Below are 18,979 nucleotides of genomic sequence, written 5' to 3' on the forward strand. Positions count from 1 at the left end.
CTTACAGTGGTGGTTTGGAATGAACAAAACTTTTCACTGGACATAAAACTTTTTTACACTGTCACGTGCAGACATGTCTGCTGATATATTTTAAAGGTGAAAAGATATCAAGACTTTTCAGTTAAATGTACATAGAGCTCAATTTTGCATCATCAAACTCCCGTCCTCCTGATTTAGAGGAGAAAATTGCTCCTTGCAATATGCAGGAACCTTTCTGAGACAAATCTGTGCTGCCTTCCCCAGTGGCGTAGAAAGCATGCTTTCAACAAATATTGCTGCATAAAGCACTCCAGTTTATCTCTGCATTTCAATTCACGCTAGTTATTCTCAAAATGTATTCGAGATCTAAAGCAAAATAAATAATACATCAAGTGAGGTTCTGGGATCACTGATCCTGTGATGCTAATCCCAGCCAATTCTTTTCATGAAACATACAATGATATATCCAGTATCTGGGCTTTTCCATAACAGCAAAAAGGTTAGAGATAATTCATAGATGTCAACTCCTTTTTTTCCTGATTTTTGACAAGGGGATTGACGATGATGATAATCTACTTATAAGATAACTTGTTGGAGAATACAAAAGTAGGAAAGTCCTTTGAACTACAAAACATTAGTCCAGCTGATGATGATAAATCCAATAGAAAGGTGCTATAGAAATACAGGAACAAATAATGCACTGTCACAGGAATACAGTGGACCAAAGAATATTACAGAAAAACATTTACGGCACAAGGGTTTTGGATTAAAAAGTTATCTAAAACCTGGCGACACGAGAAGTTTTTCTATGGAATGTGGCTCTTACTGTATCTAAGAAGATCTGGAAATACAACAACAGAAAATCCTGATTCCTGATACAACAGGTGTACAATGAATTATTGCAGTTGTAACAGTATCTAGGTGCAAGGTAAAACAATAATTAATACTGAACTATCTGAACACTGCAGATTTACTAGTGAGCATCCCCATGAGAAATACTGCAGTTCTAAAAGGAGTTTATTTGCACAGCCCACCATGGAACATGAACGATCAGCTTGTTGTAAGTACACAGAAATTCCCTCTTTCTACAAGTATAGTTTATCATGCCGATTCTGAAGACAACGTAAGGAAACTGAGATCACGGCTCCAAAGAATTCTAGCATGCATTATGATGGTTTCCTTCAGTCAATACAAACGTGTTGTATGAGGTTTTTTTTTTTTTTTTAATGTGTAATAATAAGCTTCATCATAGCCAATGTTCATGGTTTTAACAGGAAAAATTTTTATCAAAATGTTTTCCGTATTTTTTTGTTTTGCATTCAACTGGAACATTATGTTCAAAGATTTATTTTATTTATTTTATTAAAAAAGAGTTCTGGTCATAAGAAGCATCAATAGGCGGCATTTCATTGTGCTCATTCACAAAGTCAAAGGGCCACAGACTATTTCTCAGTTTGACAGGTTAGACTCCATCTAGAAATGCCTTTTGGTGGTTTTATTTCCATCTTCAAGTTTGGAAACTTTGTCTTTGTTTCACTACCAACGTCCTTGCTTTGTCGTTTTCATCTGCGAAACGTTTATTGTTTCTTCTTTCTTCCACGTTGGGATTCTTTCCACAGCCAGGGCTCAAATTCTCTTGGACCTGATTCCAATTGTCTTAGAGAGCAGACACTCTGACAATGTTGCCTCCTGAGTACTCAGGAGACTCTGGCCTGTCATCTCCTTCGGGGGTGGTTACTGGAGGTGTTGGGATGCTTATTATTGCTGTAGTCACATAAGGTTGTTCACAGTTTAGTTTAACACACTCTTCCATTTTGGCATTTAAACTGGATCGGCTGATGAGGAAAACACAGATTTAAGAAAGTGAGTTGTTTACTTAAAATCTTCTTTCCAATAACGGAGGAATACATGTTTTCATGTTTATAAGTAACATTTTAAATGGCTAAGAACAACCACCAAGATTAAAAAAAATGAAACACCAAACCTTAAGATAAATTAACGTGAACATTAGGGCATTAGCATCGAACAAATGTCTAAAAGCCAGCTGAATTTGGTTCAATCAGTGTTTCTCAAAGTGTTTTCTACAAAAATGCAGAGCAGGTGAGTTTTGGAAAGCCTAAGTTGAGCAAAGTAAAATAGTTTTCTTTAAGACAGGACCTCTGAGAGGTTTGAGATACCATCATGAAAGGGACATACCCTGTGGATAAACCTCAATTCTTTTGCCCACAGAATCTCTTTACTACCTTGTCTCTATGGGATATATGAGGCCCTTAAGGCTCTCAACTTAGTGACAGCCAAATATTAAGAACTCAAGTTAGTTATTACTAATACTTAAACATTTTCCCAAGTGGTATTCTTGCATGAGTTATATACTCTGTGTAGGGAGGGGGAAAGAGGGTAGGAGTAAGGAGGGTAGACATAGGAGCTTTAAACTACTTTTTTTTCCATAGAAAACTTAATTAAAATGTTTGTCCTAAGATTTTCTTTATAAATACTTCTTCATTCTCTACTTTGTTTTGGAATAAATGTAAAACAAGATACAGGTAGAATATCTTAGAGACAGAAATCTTTCATTGCTCCAACATTTAATATTGGAGCAATGAAATAATAATGGAATAATAATATTCCATTTAATCCCAGAGACATCTGATTTTTTTCCACAAAGACTGTTGGATGCCAACAAAGAAGTAGCACTGAATTAATAGATTGTTAATCTGAAAAGATGAGCTTTTTAATTTGAAGAACAAAGGAAAATTCGTTGGACAGAAATTGATCTTTATAATGATTTATCAGTTGAAATGTACTATTGATACTTATTATTACACATGTATGATTTTGGTCAAAACAAGTAGCACGTAAACAGAAGCAAAGGGAAAATACCAATAGAAAAATTTCACTTAAATTGTCCACAAACTCACCAGAGGTAAACAATTTCAGCATTTTGCTTATCTTTTTTTGATATTGGATTGAGTTTTGTGTTTGTTGAGGCCCCAAATACGTTTATGATCAAAATTGTATACTGATTCAAAAGATTCCTTTGGGCATAGTTTTATTTTTCACTGTGACGTTAACTATGTTGAATATTTTTGGGTGCTGTTGAATACCTTTCAATCATATCAATGTCAATTTAATTTGTCTCTTTTGCTTGTGTTGACTATCATTTCAGGCCATGTGTGTTGACTTAGGGGACTCCTGAGTGTAGAGGTATCTGCTCAAGAAAAAGTTGTGAGGTTGAAGAGGTACGAATACATTTGTGTGTGCCTGACCTTCTTATCTTCTTTCTATTCTTTTAGTACTGACTCAGCTACACCTTTGACTCTTAGTGAATATTACAGTAGCTTAATTTTCCTACTTGTTTCAGACCAGTTTTGTTTCATTCTAGACCCGAGGAACTAGGATTTAATTGCCACAGAGGTGGCAACATGACAGTAGGTGGAGATGTGCTCCGAGAAGCAGCACAGGTGTGTTAACGCATACAGATTAATCTCAGGTACCTGTTAGATAGCGGGGTTCTCTCCACACATCTAATCTGAATCGTGCTGAGTTCTTGCACACTGCCTCGGTGGCTTCCTGATATGTTGGCGTTTGGAATGCGGAAAGTTTTTTTGTGTCGTCTTGAACAGCAAGTGCTGGTGATGCCTTGTTGTGAAGAGACAGAGGGACTGTGACTTGAAGGACGATTAACTGTTGCAACTTCCATGCAGCTTTCTTCAAAGACTTGTTCATCCACAAACTCGTGATTCTGTTCCATAGTGGTAAGAAATGTGAAGAGAGCACAGGAACACATTTTTAACTTAAAAAAATGTATTTATTGTTTTTCCTGAAGTATGGTTGACTTACAGTATTATCACATTTTACCTCTGAAAAAAAGATTTGAATAGTTTTCTTTTTAGAAATGAAATATGCCCACGTACATTTACATTATCTTATGGGTAAAAAAAATATCATTTTCATGATAATTAGAATATCAAAGCTTCTTGTTGGCCTTTGTGTGAAAGTAATATCTCTCTAGTTAGACCCTGAGATTGATATACACAGACTGATTTAGTATCCGTTTATAGACTAACTTTACCTTGAAATATCATTTATTAAGTTAAATATAAAATCTGGAAGTTATCAACTAAATATTAGAAACCCTCAAAAATGAATATAGATAATACCCGTGGGGAATGTGTAAATTCACATGTACTTTATTTTTAAACAAATTGACAGACTGAAGTTATGAGAAAGAGACTATTTTAATAGCATGTTCCAAGTTAGATTGTCCGTTATATATTAGCAAATATTTTCACATGGGATTGAAAATATTTTTTAATTAGAAAATGAGATAACTAAGACAATTCCCATTCCTTTAGATGCTCCTCTAAAATTCCCAGTATATAGAAAAATATGACTTATGAAGTAAGTAAAATAAGACTTATTCAATAAGTAAAATAAATTTATCAGAATGCATCACTTTATATTTGACCCAGAAGGGGTTAGCACTGAACTTTTGAGGTCTCCATTCTTATCTTTGTGATACATCACTGGCTGGGCCCATGATCTCTGTCTATGTTCCTCTAACCCAGAAGCCAACAGTGATGGACATCATCTCACATACCACGCCTTAGTGAAACACAGTGTAAAATCTGCTTTTAAAATATTTAATAAAGAATTGCTTCCTAAATTGCCTATGCCATACTTTTACCTCAGAAACATAAGGGAAAACATTTTTGGTCTGAACTACTGAGAATATCTTCAATTCCTTTTTTTTTTCTTTGTGTGGGTGGGAATAGCCTTATAATAGAAGGCTTTGTCCATGCCAAATTTCACTTAATCATCTCTCATCCTAAAATATTAGTAAAACAACTGAAGGAATTTACTGGCTAATAGGAAAAATATTGTTTTAGTTACTCATTTTGCCATTTCTTTGCTGAGACAAGCATTTTGAAGTAAATGAAGTTTAACATTCTGTTTAGAGTCCAGAGGATAATATGATCAGCTGAGACAGAATTTCATGTTAAATATTAAATTTTATAGAAAAAAATACAGCTCACAAAGGAGTCACAATCTGTTTTCTTCTATCACAATGCACATTTCACATACATAATACAAGTCATAAGGCGTGACATTCTAATTTATCTCATCAGTGATTGAAAGGGAAGAAGTCATTCTGTGGCTGGTTAAGGTATATTTTTGTAGGTAGCTCAATTTAAACTATATTAATTAGTATTGAATAATTTTTGATTAAAAAAGCCCTAAAAGGTAAAATAGTCAAAAAATGGAAATAGAAAGAAAAAGACAGGTATACATACATTTGATTATTGTTATCATTTAACTTTCAAAGAGTTATCCTAATAAAGTATAAATCTTTATTTAAGATACTAATATAATCTGTTTCAAGCCCTCAAATAATTTTCCATTTATTACGAGATAAATCAAAATTCTTTACGTGCCTCCAAAACACAAGGTTATCTGGCCACTGCCTTCCTCTCCTGCTCTACTTGTGCCATGGTACCCTCTTTCCTCTGACCACCCTCAAGTTCTTTTACTTCCTCTTAGGCCAAGTTCCAGTCTTCCTCAGGTGCTTACATCAACTTTTAGCCCCTTCATTTCTTTGCCTAACTAACTCATAATGGTCCTGTGGTTCTTAACTCAAGTTCCACCAGGAAGCTTTGCCTGATCTGGTACCCTCTGGCTCCACTCTCTTTGCCCCCAGTCCACTGGGGCCCCATTTTTGCTTCCCCTGCTAGTTGTCCTTCTCCAGTAACATCCATGTTTGGTCCCAAACCTGCAGGCTCAAGGAGGGCAGAGGCCATACCTGACTTCACGGTGTATCTTGGGTCTGGCTCACTGTCTGGCACATAATAGACAAGTAATACATGTTGGTTGAAAGACTATAGAAGTATATGAATAAGTGGATGGACAGTATGTCAGAATTGAGAATACAAATATGTGTCTCTGGTGAGTGAACAAGCAGACTTGATTCAAATTCGGTGAAAGTTTTATTCTGCTCTGTGGTCACAGACTGTGATCCCTTTTGACAAGCTAGCTAGAAAACAGATGCCTTTGTTAAAGAGGCGGTCCAACTGGGAGCCTACAAGTGGAGAAATGCAGACTGAATCCTCAGCCCCAAGGGGTATGCCAGTAATTAACTGCGTCATTTTCTTATGAGAACAGATAGTTTTTATGATCAATCTCTGTTTATTATACCTGTGAATGAAAGAAATGCTTATATTCACTTATTCTCTATTTTGTTATTACTATTGCTATCCCCTTTATCCAGATGTCAGGAACACTTAAACTTCATTATTTTTATTTCTGTTTAATCAGCATTTTAAGAATCAGGAGAAGATATTCTATAGGACTTGCAGTCAGCTATTGGAAGACAGCTTTCCATCTGCATTAAACTGATATTTTAGCCTAGGGTTAAGATTACCACTAAGGATAAAAACATGTTAATAAGTCTCTAAAATACTTTCTAAGTTGAAATGTCACTACAGTCTTTCAAAGTAAGTTCAATTACTGTGGATTTTTTTGGTTTTTAGTATATTTTGCAGTAATGCAGATGGGGAAATTGTGCTTGGATGCATTGAATATTCACAAAAACCAATGGGATTACTGTCTGAGTTGCAGGGGCAGCCAGTCCTGCCTTTTCCTTACCGTGGTTTTTTCCAGGCAGTGAAGCAGGTGGTGGTGCTGGGTTTCAAAGCTGGAGCCGGATTTACTAACAAAGGCTTGCTCATCCTCAGAGGACTGTTAACAGGGAGAAGACAGAAGGGTTTTCTATTTTATTTGCAAACAATGAGAACCTCAGCCACATATTTCCACAGAGAGATCTGGCCTATTTCCTGAGATTAAATGGCAGCATTTTATTTATTTTTTTAACTAAAATGGATCAAATGTAGAGTTGCTTTTGAGTTTGATAATCAGCATTTACGTTTTCATCAAATTAGCGGTCTGGCCTTTTAGACTTGCCTCCATGAGTTGAAAATTTAATTTTCTTTTACTCATTCATCTCCCAGCTACCTTTGAAAGCCTGGGATAATAATATTTAATCTAGTACTTAGATAATCCTGAAACCACCTTCATGCTTACGTACACAAAAGCTATTATGTTAGTAAAGATGATTGGAATCCTAAAAATTAAAAGAGAGTTTTGAGGTAAAAGTAAAGTTTCTCAAATTATATTTCATACCATGTGAACTTTATAACACAGAATGGTGTTCCCTCTTCAGTAAGAAGTAAAACAAGACAGATGTCAACTCTCCCGCCGTCGCATCGCCACTCAAATGAACTTTAAGGAGCGTACATAATTTTGAAATTAAAAAAAAACCAACCTAGGTATTTGAGTCGTTGAGAATTTTTGACTTTTCCCAAGTTTCTGTGAGATAGTGCAGAAATATTGCCCGACCATGAATGGGAATCATGATTCACTGGCAATATTTCATAGCCCAGCTTCTAGCCTCCAGCCAGTAAGGTCCAGGGCGACAGGCATGGAATTGGCTATATATCCAAGGAGTCCTGGTTTGTTTTTGTGCAAATATGGTATTATAAACCATAATCTGTATACTAAACATACACAGTCATTGTATTCCGCCTGGGATGCCATTGTTAGAAAACAATTTTCGTGGATAGTTCTAGTAAAGACACATTTCTTTCCTCTTAAAAAAAAAAGAGAAAAGATGGTACAGGGTGAGGTTATTAAAAGATGACACCTTTGTTGTTTCATAGCCATTTTCGCAACTACCCACAATAAAATTATATGGTTAAGTAGAACTAAATCAATATTGCACCAATAATTTGAACATTAAAGGAAACGAAATGCTTGACTCGTACCTGCAGTTGGTTACTGAGTAAGCCATTCCGTTTGCTCTGCATGTAAGCGTTTGCACTTCCGCTTTTAGCTGCCCGGATCCTGGCCAGTCTGGCTTTCTGTAAGAGAAGAAGAAGCAATGTCCTATTAAGATCTATGACTGGATTTCTTAAAGCACTGAGTGCATTCTTACATAATCCTACTGTCGGCACACATATTTTTAAAAGCATGCCAGCTTCTCACATGTAACTACTGAAGAGTAAACTTTCACCATTGAAGTGCTTTATTTTAGTTAACGTTTATCAGTGAGATGGATGAACTACTTCGGAGTTAGGTTATACGTTTAAGAATTGTAATTAAGTCTTTACACTAAGATCACGTTATTTCAGTGTTGTTTCTGTCAATTGTATCAAGAGAGAAATAGCAGTACGGCTTCTATTTTCACTTATCCCAATCTGAGTAACTTAATGAAATGAAGACCCAGCAAACCAACAGCCAACTTCTTTTCATTTAAACTAATGTTCTTTTAAATTTAGTAACTAAGTTCCAGGAAGCTACTGCCTTTCTTTTTTTTCTTTCCTTCTCTCTTCCCTACCCCGCCCCTCCCCTCTCCTCTCTATTTCTTACCTGCCTCCCTCCCGCTCTCCTTCCTTCCTTCCTCTCTCCCTTCCTTCAGTCCTTCCTTTAAAGAAAACTATTCAGTTGTATCTGCATCCTCAAATATCAAATTCTGTTTTTGCAATTCTTTTGTTAAATTGACCAGTGTAGACGCTGTACAACATGGGCTCTCTAAAAAAAAAAAAATTTACCACTACCCTAAATTTATCCACTTTGTCTACTGGTTGGACTTCTGATATTCTGTTCTACTTTAAAACTGCTGTTGTATATCTGCCCCAGACTCTCATGGTATGAGTCTGGTTTTCATTTCCTGGGAAGCACTATTTTGGTGACCATTCTTTTCATGTGACACATATAACGAGTGTATGTAAGGAAGAAACTGGAGTGGCTTGGGTAAGAACTTACTTGTAATGACTCCGTCTTTTCCCTTTCTAAACAACCCTGAGGAAGACTATCTCAGTCTCTAGCCCTGGAATCTTCTTTTTAATAAAACAATTTTAATTATCTAGATTTTTTAAATGGAGAATGAATATATACATATGACAAAAATTTTGAGACTACAATAGTATATGAAAAACAAGTAAGTCTCTCTGGACTTACCTACTCCTGTTCTTCAGAGTCAACCACTGGCAATATTTCTAGAGAATCTTACCAGAAATATTCTAGACATATAAAAGCAAATATATATTCCTATGTATATACGCATACATTTTTTTTTTTTTTTTTTTTTTTGCGGTATGCGGGCCTCTCACTGTTGTGGCCTCTCCCGTTGCGGAGCACAGGCTCCGGACGCGCAGGCTCAGCGGCCATGGCTCACGGGCCCAGCCGCTCCGCGGCATGTGGGATCTTCGCGGACCGGGGCACGAACCCGCGTCCCCTGCGTCGGCAGGCGGACTCCCAACCACTGCGCCACCAGGGAAGCCCTACGCATACATTTTTACTCGGGAGACTATGCTGCACACTCTTCTGCACTCAGCTGTTTTCATTTAGTACAAGTGGGACTCCTCCCATATCTACATAAAGCCACCTCATTTATTTACGGTTGTGTAATATGCCACTGTACGAATGAGAAGCATCATTTAGCTAGCAGGCCAACCACAATTAACTTTTAAGGCATTTTTTGCTAATACAAGAAATGTTGCCTGCTTGGAACATCATGATGAGCCGATCTGCAGACAAATTTCTAGAAGCAGCATTATTCCTGGATCTAAGGGTGTGTGTGTTTGTTTTGTTTGATAGGTTTTACCAAACTTCCCTCCACAGTTGTACCAAGGTGCCCTTTTACCCACACCCACAGCATTTGACAGTAGCACCGAGATGTTGGAAGCTCGCAGAATAGCATTAAGATATCATCTGGCTTCAACCCCATCCCTTCTCTCTTCCTCTGTGAATTTCTTCTTCGTGTGTGCTGATTCCAGGTTAAAATAAAACTGTACATAGATCATAGTTATAAGTGACAGGAAAAATACACAAGTTTCACTCTTGGTTGGCACGATAGTGTTTAGATGACTCAAAATACTGAGATAGTACTAGAGAATGAAGTTGGAAGGTAGAAAATGCTTAACTTCAAGCTGTATGGTGCAGCCAGGATTTCAGAACAGACTCAATAAAACAACGGGAAGTGACAAGCACATTTGGAAATGACTTAGAATTGACGTAATAATTCAGAAATAAGTAATATAAATATACATTTGGTTTCCAGAAAGGGGTATTGTTGAAACTTCAGTCCTAAAGTCTCACTGGGCTCCTGGAACATTCAATGTTCCAGCAAATATATATTTGCCTTTTTTGGTTCCCTTCCTCCCTCAACCTTCCCCTCCTCTTTCTTTCTTTTTTTTTTTGCAACCACTGCATGCAATTATATTGCCTATATCATAGTTACTAGTCTCACCTATGTCATTCTCCAAGCATTTAGCCTCAGTATTAGGAAATATTACTTTCTTTCATAAATGAAACATGTACATTACCCAAAAATACTGTCCAACAAAGGAAAATGACATATTTTCCATAATGGAAAACCTACATATTATGGCAACCACTACCACAGAAGTAGTTCTAAGTTTAGGGAAAAAGAAACAGTTGTTTTAGAGACAGAATAGCTATTTAGCTAAGTCATGTACTGTGTTAGAAAAAGAACCTCCCATCTCAGTTTCATCCACGACTTTTCTTTCATTTTACTACAGTACTATATGACTTAATTGGTTTACTTGGTCTTGTGGTACACCATGCCAAATGTCTGCTGAATGCTGGCCTTCAACCAGAATACCAGAAATAGTAGATTAAAAAATGGAAATAAGTATAAGGCACTAAAATGCAAGACACAGTAATGCTCTCAAGATATATTAAGCTTTGGCTAAGAAGATAATACTCATAAAAAGATAAAAGTCAAAATAAAGTCAAACAGAATTGCCAAACAGAGAATAGAGATAGCAAGTGACGTAAGATTTGGGAGGAAGAGAGAAATGCCTATGAGTTGGTCTGTCAAGGGGAAGTTACATTGAGGATGCAGGACTCAGGACATAAGATTCAGAAATTTGAAGAGAGTAAGAAAAGAGACCGAATGTCTCCACATTCTGCCATTATAGTCTGGTGTGTGTGTGTGTGTGTGTGTGTGTGTGTGTGTGTGTGTGTGTGTGTGTGTGTGTGCGTGCGCATGTGTAGAAGAGGATTTTTCTTCAGATACTGAACACTTGCTATTTTAATTGAAAAGAGCAAATGCAGATATGCAAGACTATCTTATTTTAATTGTGTATAAGGTTTTGCTTGAGCTTGGTGCTGTCAATGGGACTAAACATAAACAATTCTGGTCTAAAAAAGCATTTTGTAACATTTATTATTCAGCTTGACTGACACTTTTACTGAATGGACATCTTGCTTGACTGAATCAGCTGGTTATTTTTGCATAACTCTGATATTTGTCAAATCACCCAGTTCCAGATAAATCGAAACTATCTTAGCCTAACGAATGTTTATGGTTTTTTAAAAAATTTCTTGGGAAGGAAAATAGAAAATATCCCTTGGTAAGTAACTTATTTATTTCCATATCCACCTTTCTTTCTTAGATGACTATGTTCAGTTTTTGGTCACAGACTATTTACTGGACATATCACATTAGGTTATTATATTTGACTTTCTATATACTAGTAGTCACAATATTAAAATTCATTGCATTATGGCAGAAACTTAGAATACAGGAGATACTTTAAAGATAAAAAATTCATAAATCATGCTTTTCAATTTAGTGTACTTTAAAATATCATATTTATTTATTTTTACATTCTAAATTTATTTAGATAAAAAAGCTTCTAAAACATTCTAAGATTTTCTATATTGATTTGCTTGTTTCAGATGACAAAATTTAAAAAAAGAACAGATATTTTGAAGACTGGTTTATTTGAAAATCAGATTTGTACTTTGAACAGTTTTCATGCAGGTAGCTCTTTTTTTTTTTTTGGCATTGAGAAAATGAACGATAGGTGGCTATATTAAAGAAGTTGTTTCTAGACTGGAGATGGATGGATGCTGGAGAGCTATGCTTTTTGTAGGATTTCTGTTATTTTTAAACGATGCACTTGTGTGTACCCAGTAGAGAGACTGTAGTGTGTGGGCAGAGCCACAGCTGTGGTACATGACAAGCCCTGATGGAGGCCAACTGTGGCCAAAATTCCTCCATCTCTGCTTGTGAAAGTGTGCCCTGCCTGAGACTACAACTGCCCAGAGGGTGCCTTGTTTATTGGATTATCAGTTTTATTTATTACTATTCTCTATAATAATTCGTTAAAGGCTTGATACCTGTCCAAAAATGGGGGATTCCATAAAGCAAGAAACTACAAGGCTAAAAGAGTGATTCTTTGCTAAAGGAAGCAGACCTCTGACAATGGATGTCAACAAATTCTCTGGACAACATGCTGTGTGACCACGTTGGTTAACCTGAACTTCCCCAAGAGTTACTTTACGAGGTTTTATATTTTATACTGTATGAAGTATAAAGCATACTTTTTGCTTTACTAAAGAGATCACATTGTTCGAAAGCACGTTTAAAATCCTGTTCTAGAACTACCTACAAAGCCAGTAGGTAGTTCTAGATGAACTGCACCAAAATCTCTCATGATATTTTAGAGTTATAGCCAATACTGTACATCCACTTTAACCACTTTAGTCATGGTTATGAAAGGTTTTTTTGATATTAAAAAAATAAATCTATTCTTAAAGGACATGATACAGTATCCATGAAGAATCCTGGAAATCTAGCACCATAGCCTCAAGGAAACTATAAAAGAGATTTCCATAATTATTTTTAAGTAACAAGGGCCCTGACTCTCAAGGTGATTATTTTGACAAAGAATGGGGAGGGGAAGTGTGCTAACATTTAGTCAGTTTTTCTTTTTTTTAACATCTTTATTGGAGTATAATTGCTTTACAATGGTGTGTTCGTTTCTGCTGTATAACAAAGTGAATCAGCTATACATGTACATATTTCCCCATATCCCCTCCCTCTTGTACTCAGTTTTTCTGAGAGGCATCTATCTTAGTGTTCAAGTGTATGAACCTGGAAGCCAGATCCCTTGAACTGAGTGAGAGTTCTCCAATTTTTTAGGTATGCAAGCTTAGAATTTCTCAAATCCTGGGTAGTTTAGAATTCTCATCTACGAAATAGGAATAATAATGGTAACTAACTTCTAGACTTGTTGAGAAGACTATATAAATTATTAAAAAAAAAAAACATCAAACCAATACCTGGCACATAGGAAGCCACCAGTAAATGTTAAATCTTGTTAATATTATGATATGCTTATATACATTTATATACATTTACATATAATCTTAATCTTATTGTGATGTAGGTATTGTTTTCCTGCTTTCACAAAGGAGTATGCAACCTGTTTACTCTGAAATCAGTTCATTGATGTGAAGTTCAGAGAAACAGTAAACTGCTGGGCCCAAAATAAAACTCAGCTACTAATGATCAAATTTCTCCTACTTCCTGTGTCAACTATGTTGGACATCCGAGACCTATTTCGGTGCCCTTTAATAGCCCCTGTCTACTGGAAGCAGCTTGATCCCTGATGGACAGAGACTAGATGAATCAGATCAAGAAATCTGATTCTCATAAAATTTGCCAAGAATCTCTCTTTGGTTTTACTACTATCATTAGTGCTGTTCACCAAATATTTCTTTCCTTTTCTCTCTGGTTGCACAGGAGGATTGTCTTTCCCTGCCTGTTTTGAAGTTACACGCGGCTATGTGACTTACTTTGGTTAAGGCAGTAGAGATGGAAGTGATCTGGCCCACTTCCAGGAGGAGGTTTGAGGAGTCAGTGTGTGATTCATCGTGTCCTTTTACACCCTGCTTGAATGACTAGAGATGCACATTGTCAAGATGGAGTTTCTATCACCAGACCAATCTGTAGCATGATGAAGAAATACTCCTTGTTGCTTTAAGCCATTAAGATATGAAGGTTCTTTTTTACTATAGTATGATTTAGCTTGTGCTGACTGATGCAACTATCGACCAAATCCAGAACACTGAATAGCCAGCAGGGGATTTTAAAGCTTACTATACAAAATGGGAGACACTAAATCGTGGTTGCACAGAACTGAATACACACCTTTTGTGCCCTCCGTTTGTCTGCTCGTTGATTTTGGTGGTAGATTCGACTGAAGTTGGATACAATCACTGGGACAGGCAGAGCAATGACCAAGACCCCGCTCAGCGAACAGATGGATCCGAAAATCTTCCCTGCTATGGTTTTTGGTACCATGTCACCATACCTTGGGTTAGAGAAAAAAATATATTAAGTCATAGAAAGTTATTTCTATCTGCTACAAATAGTTTTCAGCTTTAACTCAAACGATTTTTTGGACCAATGTATCTCTACTTCATGGCTAAAATATACATGGCTTAAGACTTCAATAAACTAGACATTAGGAATATCTGAGTATAAAAATTACCTTTCAACTTTGCAGAAACTGACTCTAACATTTACAAATTGCTTTGACTGGAAAATATTTTAAGCCAGATGATGTAATGAGAACTGTTTAATTTGTCCTTTATATCACATGACACTTTTCTTTACATTTACTTATAGTCAACATTTCCATGCTGAATGTTATAGTCTAGATAACACTCTTTTCCACTTAATTTTTTTCAACATTGGACTGGTTATGAAATTTAAATAGAAAAAGTGGTACATCACATTCCTGTCATCAGATATAATATCTTAAAAAAGTGAACTTTCCAAGGTCCCATTAACCTTCACTTGTGAAATCCAATGGCCATTTCGCCATGATGATCTTACTCAATCTCTTATTTGTATTTGATTGGTTTTCTCTCTCCTTAAAATACTTTCTGTTGGCTTCAACGTTAGCAAATTTCCTTAGTGGCCTTCTACCTCATTGGTTGCTTCTTCTCCATCTTCTTTTCTGGCTCCTTTCCCTTATCTGATTTCTAAATGTTGGAGTAATTTAGGTCTCAGCCTCTTATCTTCTCCGTATAAACCCTCTCCCTATGTGATTTTATCCAGTCCCATAGCTTAGAACTATCTACATGCTGCGGATACACTAATTTACATCGACACCCTGATGTCTATCTTGAAAATCAGACAGTGGGTTCTGCTCTGATTATTCCTACCGCTAGATGTTTAAGAACCAATTAAGACTTAAATTAGCCAAAAAGGAACTCTTATTTCCCTAGCTTCCTCCAGCCCCCTCAAATCTGTTCCTCTCATCGTCTACCACCTCTAATTAAACGGAACCACAAACCACCCAGTTGCTCATATATCAACACAGAAAGAGCCACCCATCTTTCGTCCCTGCATCTCATTTCTCAGCTAGTCTTGCTGCCTCTGACCAAACCAAACTATATTCCATCCGGGTTTCTTTCCTCAACCTCCATCTTACAATAATCTAACCCATCATCATCGCTTCCCAGAGCCATGGATATTGCTTCTTACTTGAACTTTCGTTTCTACATTTACCTCGTTAGAATTCATACCAATATAACAGCCAGAGTTATAGTTTTTAAAATGGAGATTGGGCTCTTGCTACTTTGCTTAAACCTTCTAATAAACCTGAAACTAAAATAAATCCAAACTCCTCACTCTTGTCTCCACCGGCTTACATCCTTTAGTCTCTGGCTATATTTCACGCCATCTTCCACCAGGCTCCCCATCCTCTGGCCACACTGGCCATCTGAATTTCTATCACATGTGCAGCCCCTAGATCATCATTATTCAGGTTGAGACTTCATTGTCTCCATTCCAGAAGGTATTTTCTGGCCATCTTCCCCTTAGTGGTATTCTTTTCCCCCAGTCTTTCTCTATAACACCTTCCCATTTGACTATCTTCATGGTACTTATTAACACATGAAACTTCCTAATTTGTTCATGTGTTTATTCTTTAGCTCCCCACATGCCCTGCTGACATGAGAATATAACCTTGATAAAGCTGGAGCTGTTCTATTTTGTATCTCATTAGCACAAAGCAAGTTCTTAATAAATATTAGTTAAATGAATATATTTTCTCTACCTTATTGATATAGAGTTCTTCTAAGAGTTCATTCCTGGAGAGGGGGTCAAGGAGGAGGTCTTTTTTTATTGAAATATAAGTGACATATAACATTATATTAGTTTCAGGTGGACAACATATCGATTTGATATATGCATTTTTAATCGAGATATAAGTGACATATAACATTCTATTAGTTTCAAGAAGGAGATCTTCTGATCATAGTATTGCAGAAGTTGCCCAGCTGCACCTCTGGAGCTCCAGCTACTCCCTGCTTGCTTCAGGGCTCCAGGGTGCTCAGCGCACTGAGAGTTTAGTCCTTAGAAACAGGGCACAGATACTGGAATCCAGACTTAGGGAGTTTGACAGTACCTGGGGATACACTGTATCTTGAAGGGTGAGCTAGGAAACGATCATTCTAATTAACATTGTTTTTTGTGGGAACACATTTATGTGTCAATATGGAGATGGAAGTTGCAGAAGAATTGGCCCAGGAAAGGCTGCTGAGAGTGACAGCAGGTTGTACTGACTAGCACTTCATTCTGTGACCCCGTTCCAGGCTCTAGTCCTCTGCTTTGAAGGCTCAGTGACTCATTCTTGTCAGTGTTTGATCAGCAGTTGAGCTAATTCACTGTAACTAAAATTCCCACACGGTTCTGGCATCAGAACGACAGTATTAATTTACAGTAAAAGAAAAAAAACAACCCAAGAACTGGAATGCTGCATCCACATGAAACAGGGTCTCTTTCCATAGTCCATCGGGGAAGCTAAATCATAATCTGAAGATTATGTGAGTGAGGAAACAGTCAAAACTAAAGGAAATTACAAGGTGAGCGTAAAAGGCCTGAGGTCCTTCTTACCATAAGGATAGGCCAGTGGAAGATCAACTTTTTATACAATGCTGCGCATATGAGCCAATTACCATGTTCACCACAGTTCATGAGTGCCCGGCGATAATTTATAAATATCTTCTTTCTTTTTGCACTGACTATGCATGAGCTCTGAAGAAATCTATAACACACATACTCCCCATATGTACATGCATACTTAAAAACAGCTTTTCAAAAAGGAGATTTGATTTTAATGTTTAACAGTTAGGATCTACAAAGTGTCTCTCAAAAAGGAAAGTAAATAAAACTCAACTATTTGTTATAGCCAGGGAAGATAAGCATTAAGTCCATGTATCGATAATTAAAGTAAACCTTTTAAAATAAATTAAATAGCTAAATGAATCCATCATGTAGTTTTTCCTGCCTCTTTCTAAGAGATTTTTTAAAATTACTATTTATTAACTACTTTTTGTATTTTAGGCTCACTATGTCACCCAGTGGGCAAGGTCAGCATACTTGTGATTATTAGAAAAAATTAAGGGCTAAACCGAACCCAAAGTTCAGTAAGACTTTAAGAAGAGAGATTGGTAAACTCAGATGGCAGGTGATGGTGGTGATAGGGAGGGGGGTAATCATGCCCTTAGAAAGGCCACGCCTAAAAGAAGAAGGGAGAAAATAGATTCTGAGGGATTCAGTCAAAGGGATTCTGGGCCAAATGATAAAGCAAGTTTCCCTGAGAAAGCAATTTTTGATGAGGTGCCTGGAATTCAACTAGAAAAATAATCACTGTAAATCCTTTTTGAATATAAACAGAGATTATAATTTGAATAAAGCCGAAACTGAACTCATTACTCAGAGGGGGGAAAATGGGTAAAATGAAATATCTCGTTCGTGTTGTAACAAAAGGGGAGAAAGTAAGGATATAAACCAGCTTGCTGAAAGGCAGCAAATTCCCATCTAGAAGGATCCATAAGGGGAAAGAGATAACAGATACAAAAGGGGTGGTTTAATGTCATATAGCCATGCTAATCTGCATCAAATACAGTTATATCTGTTATTTACCTTTGTCATGTTTGTTTTGTAATCCAGATTTCCTTCACAATCAAGAAAGTGAACATTTGAGATGACTGACCAGTACCGCAATGATTACGGTGGGAAGAGGCAGTGAGAATACAGTGCTCATTGGTGGGAATATCTCTCATCTTTCTACTCTTGGGTGGAAAGACAGATCTTTCACACATTACAGGAAATTAGGATGGTAGCCAAAGCTGAGGGAGATGGTGAAAGTACAAGGGAGAGGAACCAGCAGGATATTAAGGTAGTCCAGGCTGCCCTGGGATTACTCATGCAAGGACAGCCCAAGGCTTGGGTGATTGCAAAGGAGCACCTGCTGCCCCCTTCCATACACCCCTTGATACTGAATCTACTACCCTCTCTGCTCTTCTCCTTGGCCCCCTGTCCTTATTAAGATTCAACTATTGTTGATATTTGTAATATTTGAAGCACATTTCATTCATTTGACTCTGTTGGAGAATCATGGAAAATGCTCAGTGTGATTTGTATCTGTTCTTACATTGTCCATTTGGTCTCTCTTCTCACTTGGGAATGACCTTGAGAATCGAAATAGGTAATTTTTACCTGCAAACTTGTAACTGAGCACAGAATCTGCTAGGGATGGGAAATAGCTCTCTGGCAAACCAGGTGCTTTCCTTTGTTCAACAAAGGGTCTTTTGACTAGTATTCAAACTCCAACTCGTAGTAAGAAGCAAAATAGCCTTACAGACCTCAGGAATCATATCTCTGAAATTCAGTGGAGGAAAGGCCTAGCACAGAAAACTTCATAATGCGAAGTGACACTTATCGTGGCCACATGATCATTCTGAAGTTTACGTATTGCCTACAGTACCGCCACCTTTTAATGATTATTCTTATCCTAGGCAACTCGTTTGCCGGTTGGTATTTTATTTTTTATCTATCCTATAAAAACACACCTCACTTTTCCCAACTCCTTATTCTTAAATTTATGCTAAGCCCAGCAGTATTATATATGCTACTCTTGTTTTCTTCAGAATTTAATATTATGCCTCAAGTCTTCAAAAATCCATTTTCCAAAAAGAGTTACACTAGAAAGTTACATAGATGTGGTTTTGTTTCCACAGAGACATCTTTTTCTATATTTAAATGAAATTGATTCAAAGAGTATGAGGGGCGTCTAAAGTCAAATAAGATAAATCTTGAATTCTTAAAATTTAG

General features: G+C 36.8%; 1 protein-coding gene across 1 annotated transcript in view; it reads right to left on the bottom strand.

Moving 5' to 3' along the window:
- Window positions 1-1,636: 1,636 nt before the first annotated feature.
- KCND2 (potassium voltage-gated channel subfamily D member 2) overlaps window positions 1,637-18,979 on the bottom strand; it is a gene marked incomplete at both ends in the record, with an annotated part of 464,273 nt that continues 446,930 nt past the window's right edge. The window contains 5 exons of the mRNA XM_082662029.1: window positions 1,637-1,814; window positions 3,474-3,721; window positions 6,622-6,714; window positions 7,797-7,892; window positions 14,000-14,162. Of these exons, the coding sequence (XP_082518155.1) occupies window positions 1,637-1,814; window positions 3,474-3,721; window positions 6,622-6,714; window positions 7,797-7,892; window positions 14,000-14,162 (778 nt within the window). The remainder of the gene's footprint in view (window positions 1,815-3,473; window positions 3,722-6,621; window positions 6,715-7,796; window positions 7,893-13,999; window positions 14,163-18,979) is intronic.

The sequence above is a fragment of the Grampus griseus genome (genome assembly GCF_964374135.1).
Source record: "Grampus griseus genome assembly, chromosome: 9".
Classification (NCBI taxonomy): domain Eukaryota; kingdom Metazoa; phylum Chordata; class Mammalia; order Artiodactyla; family Delphinidae; genus Grampus; species Grampus griseus.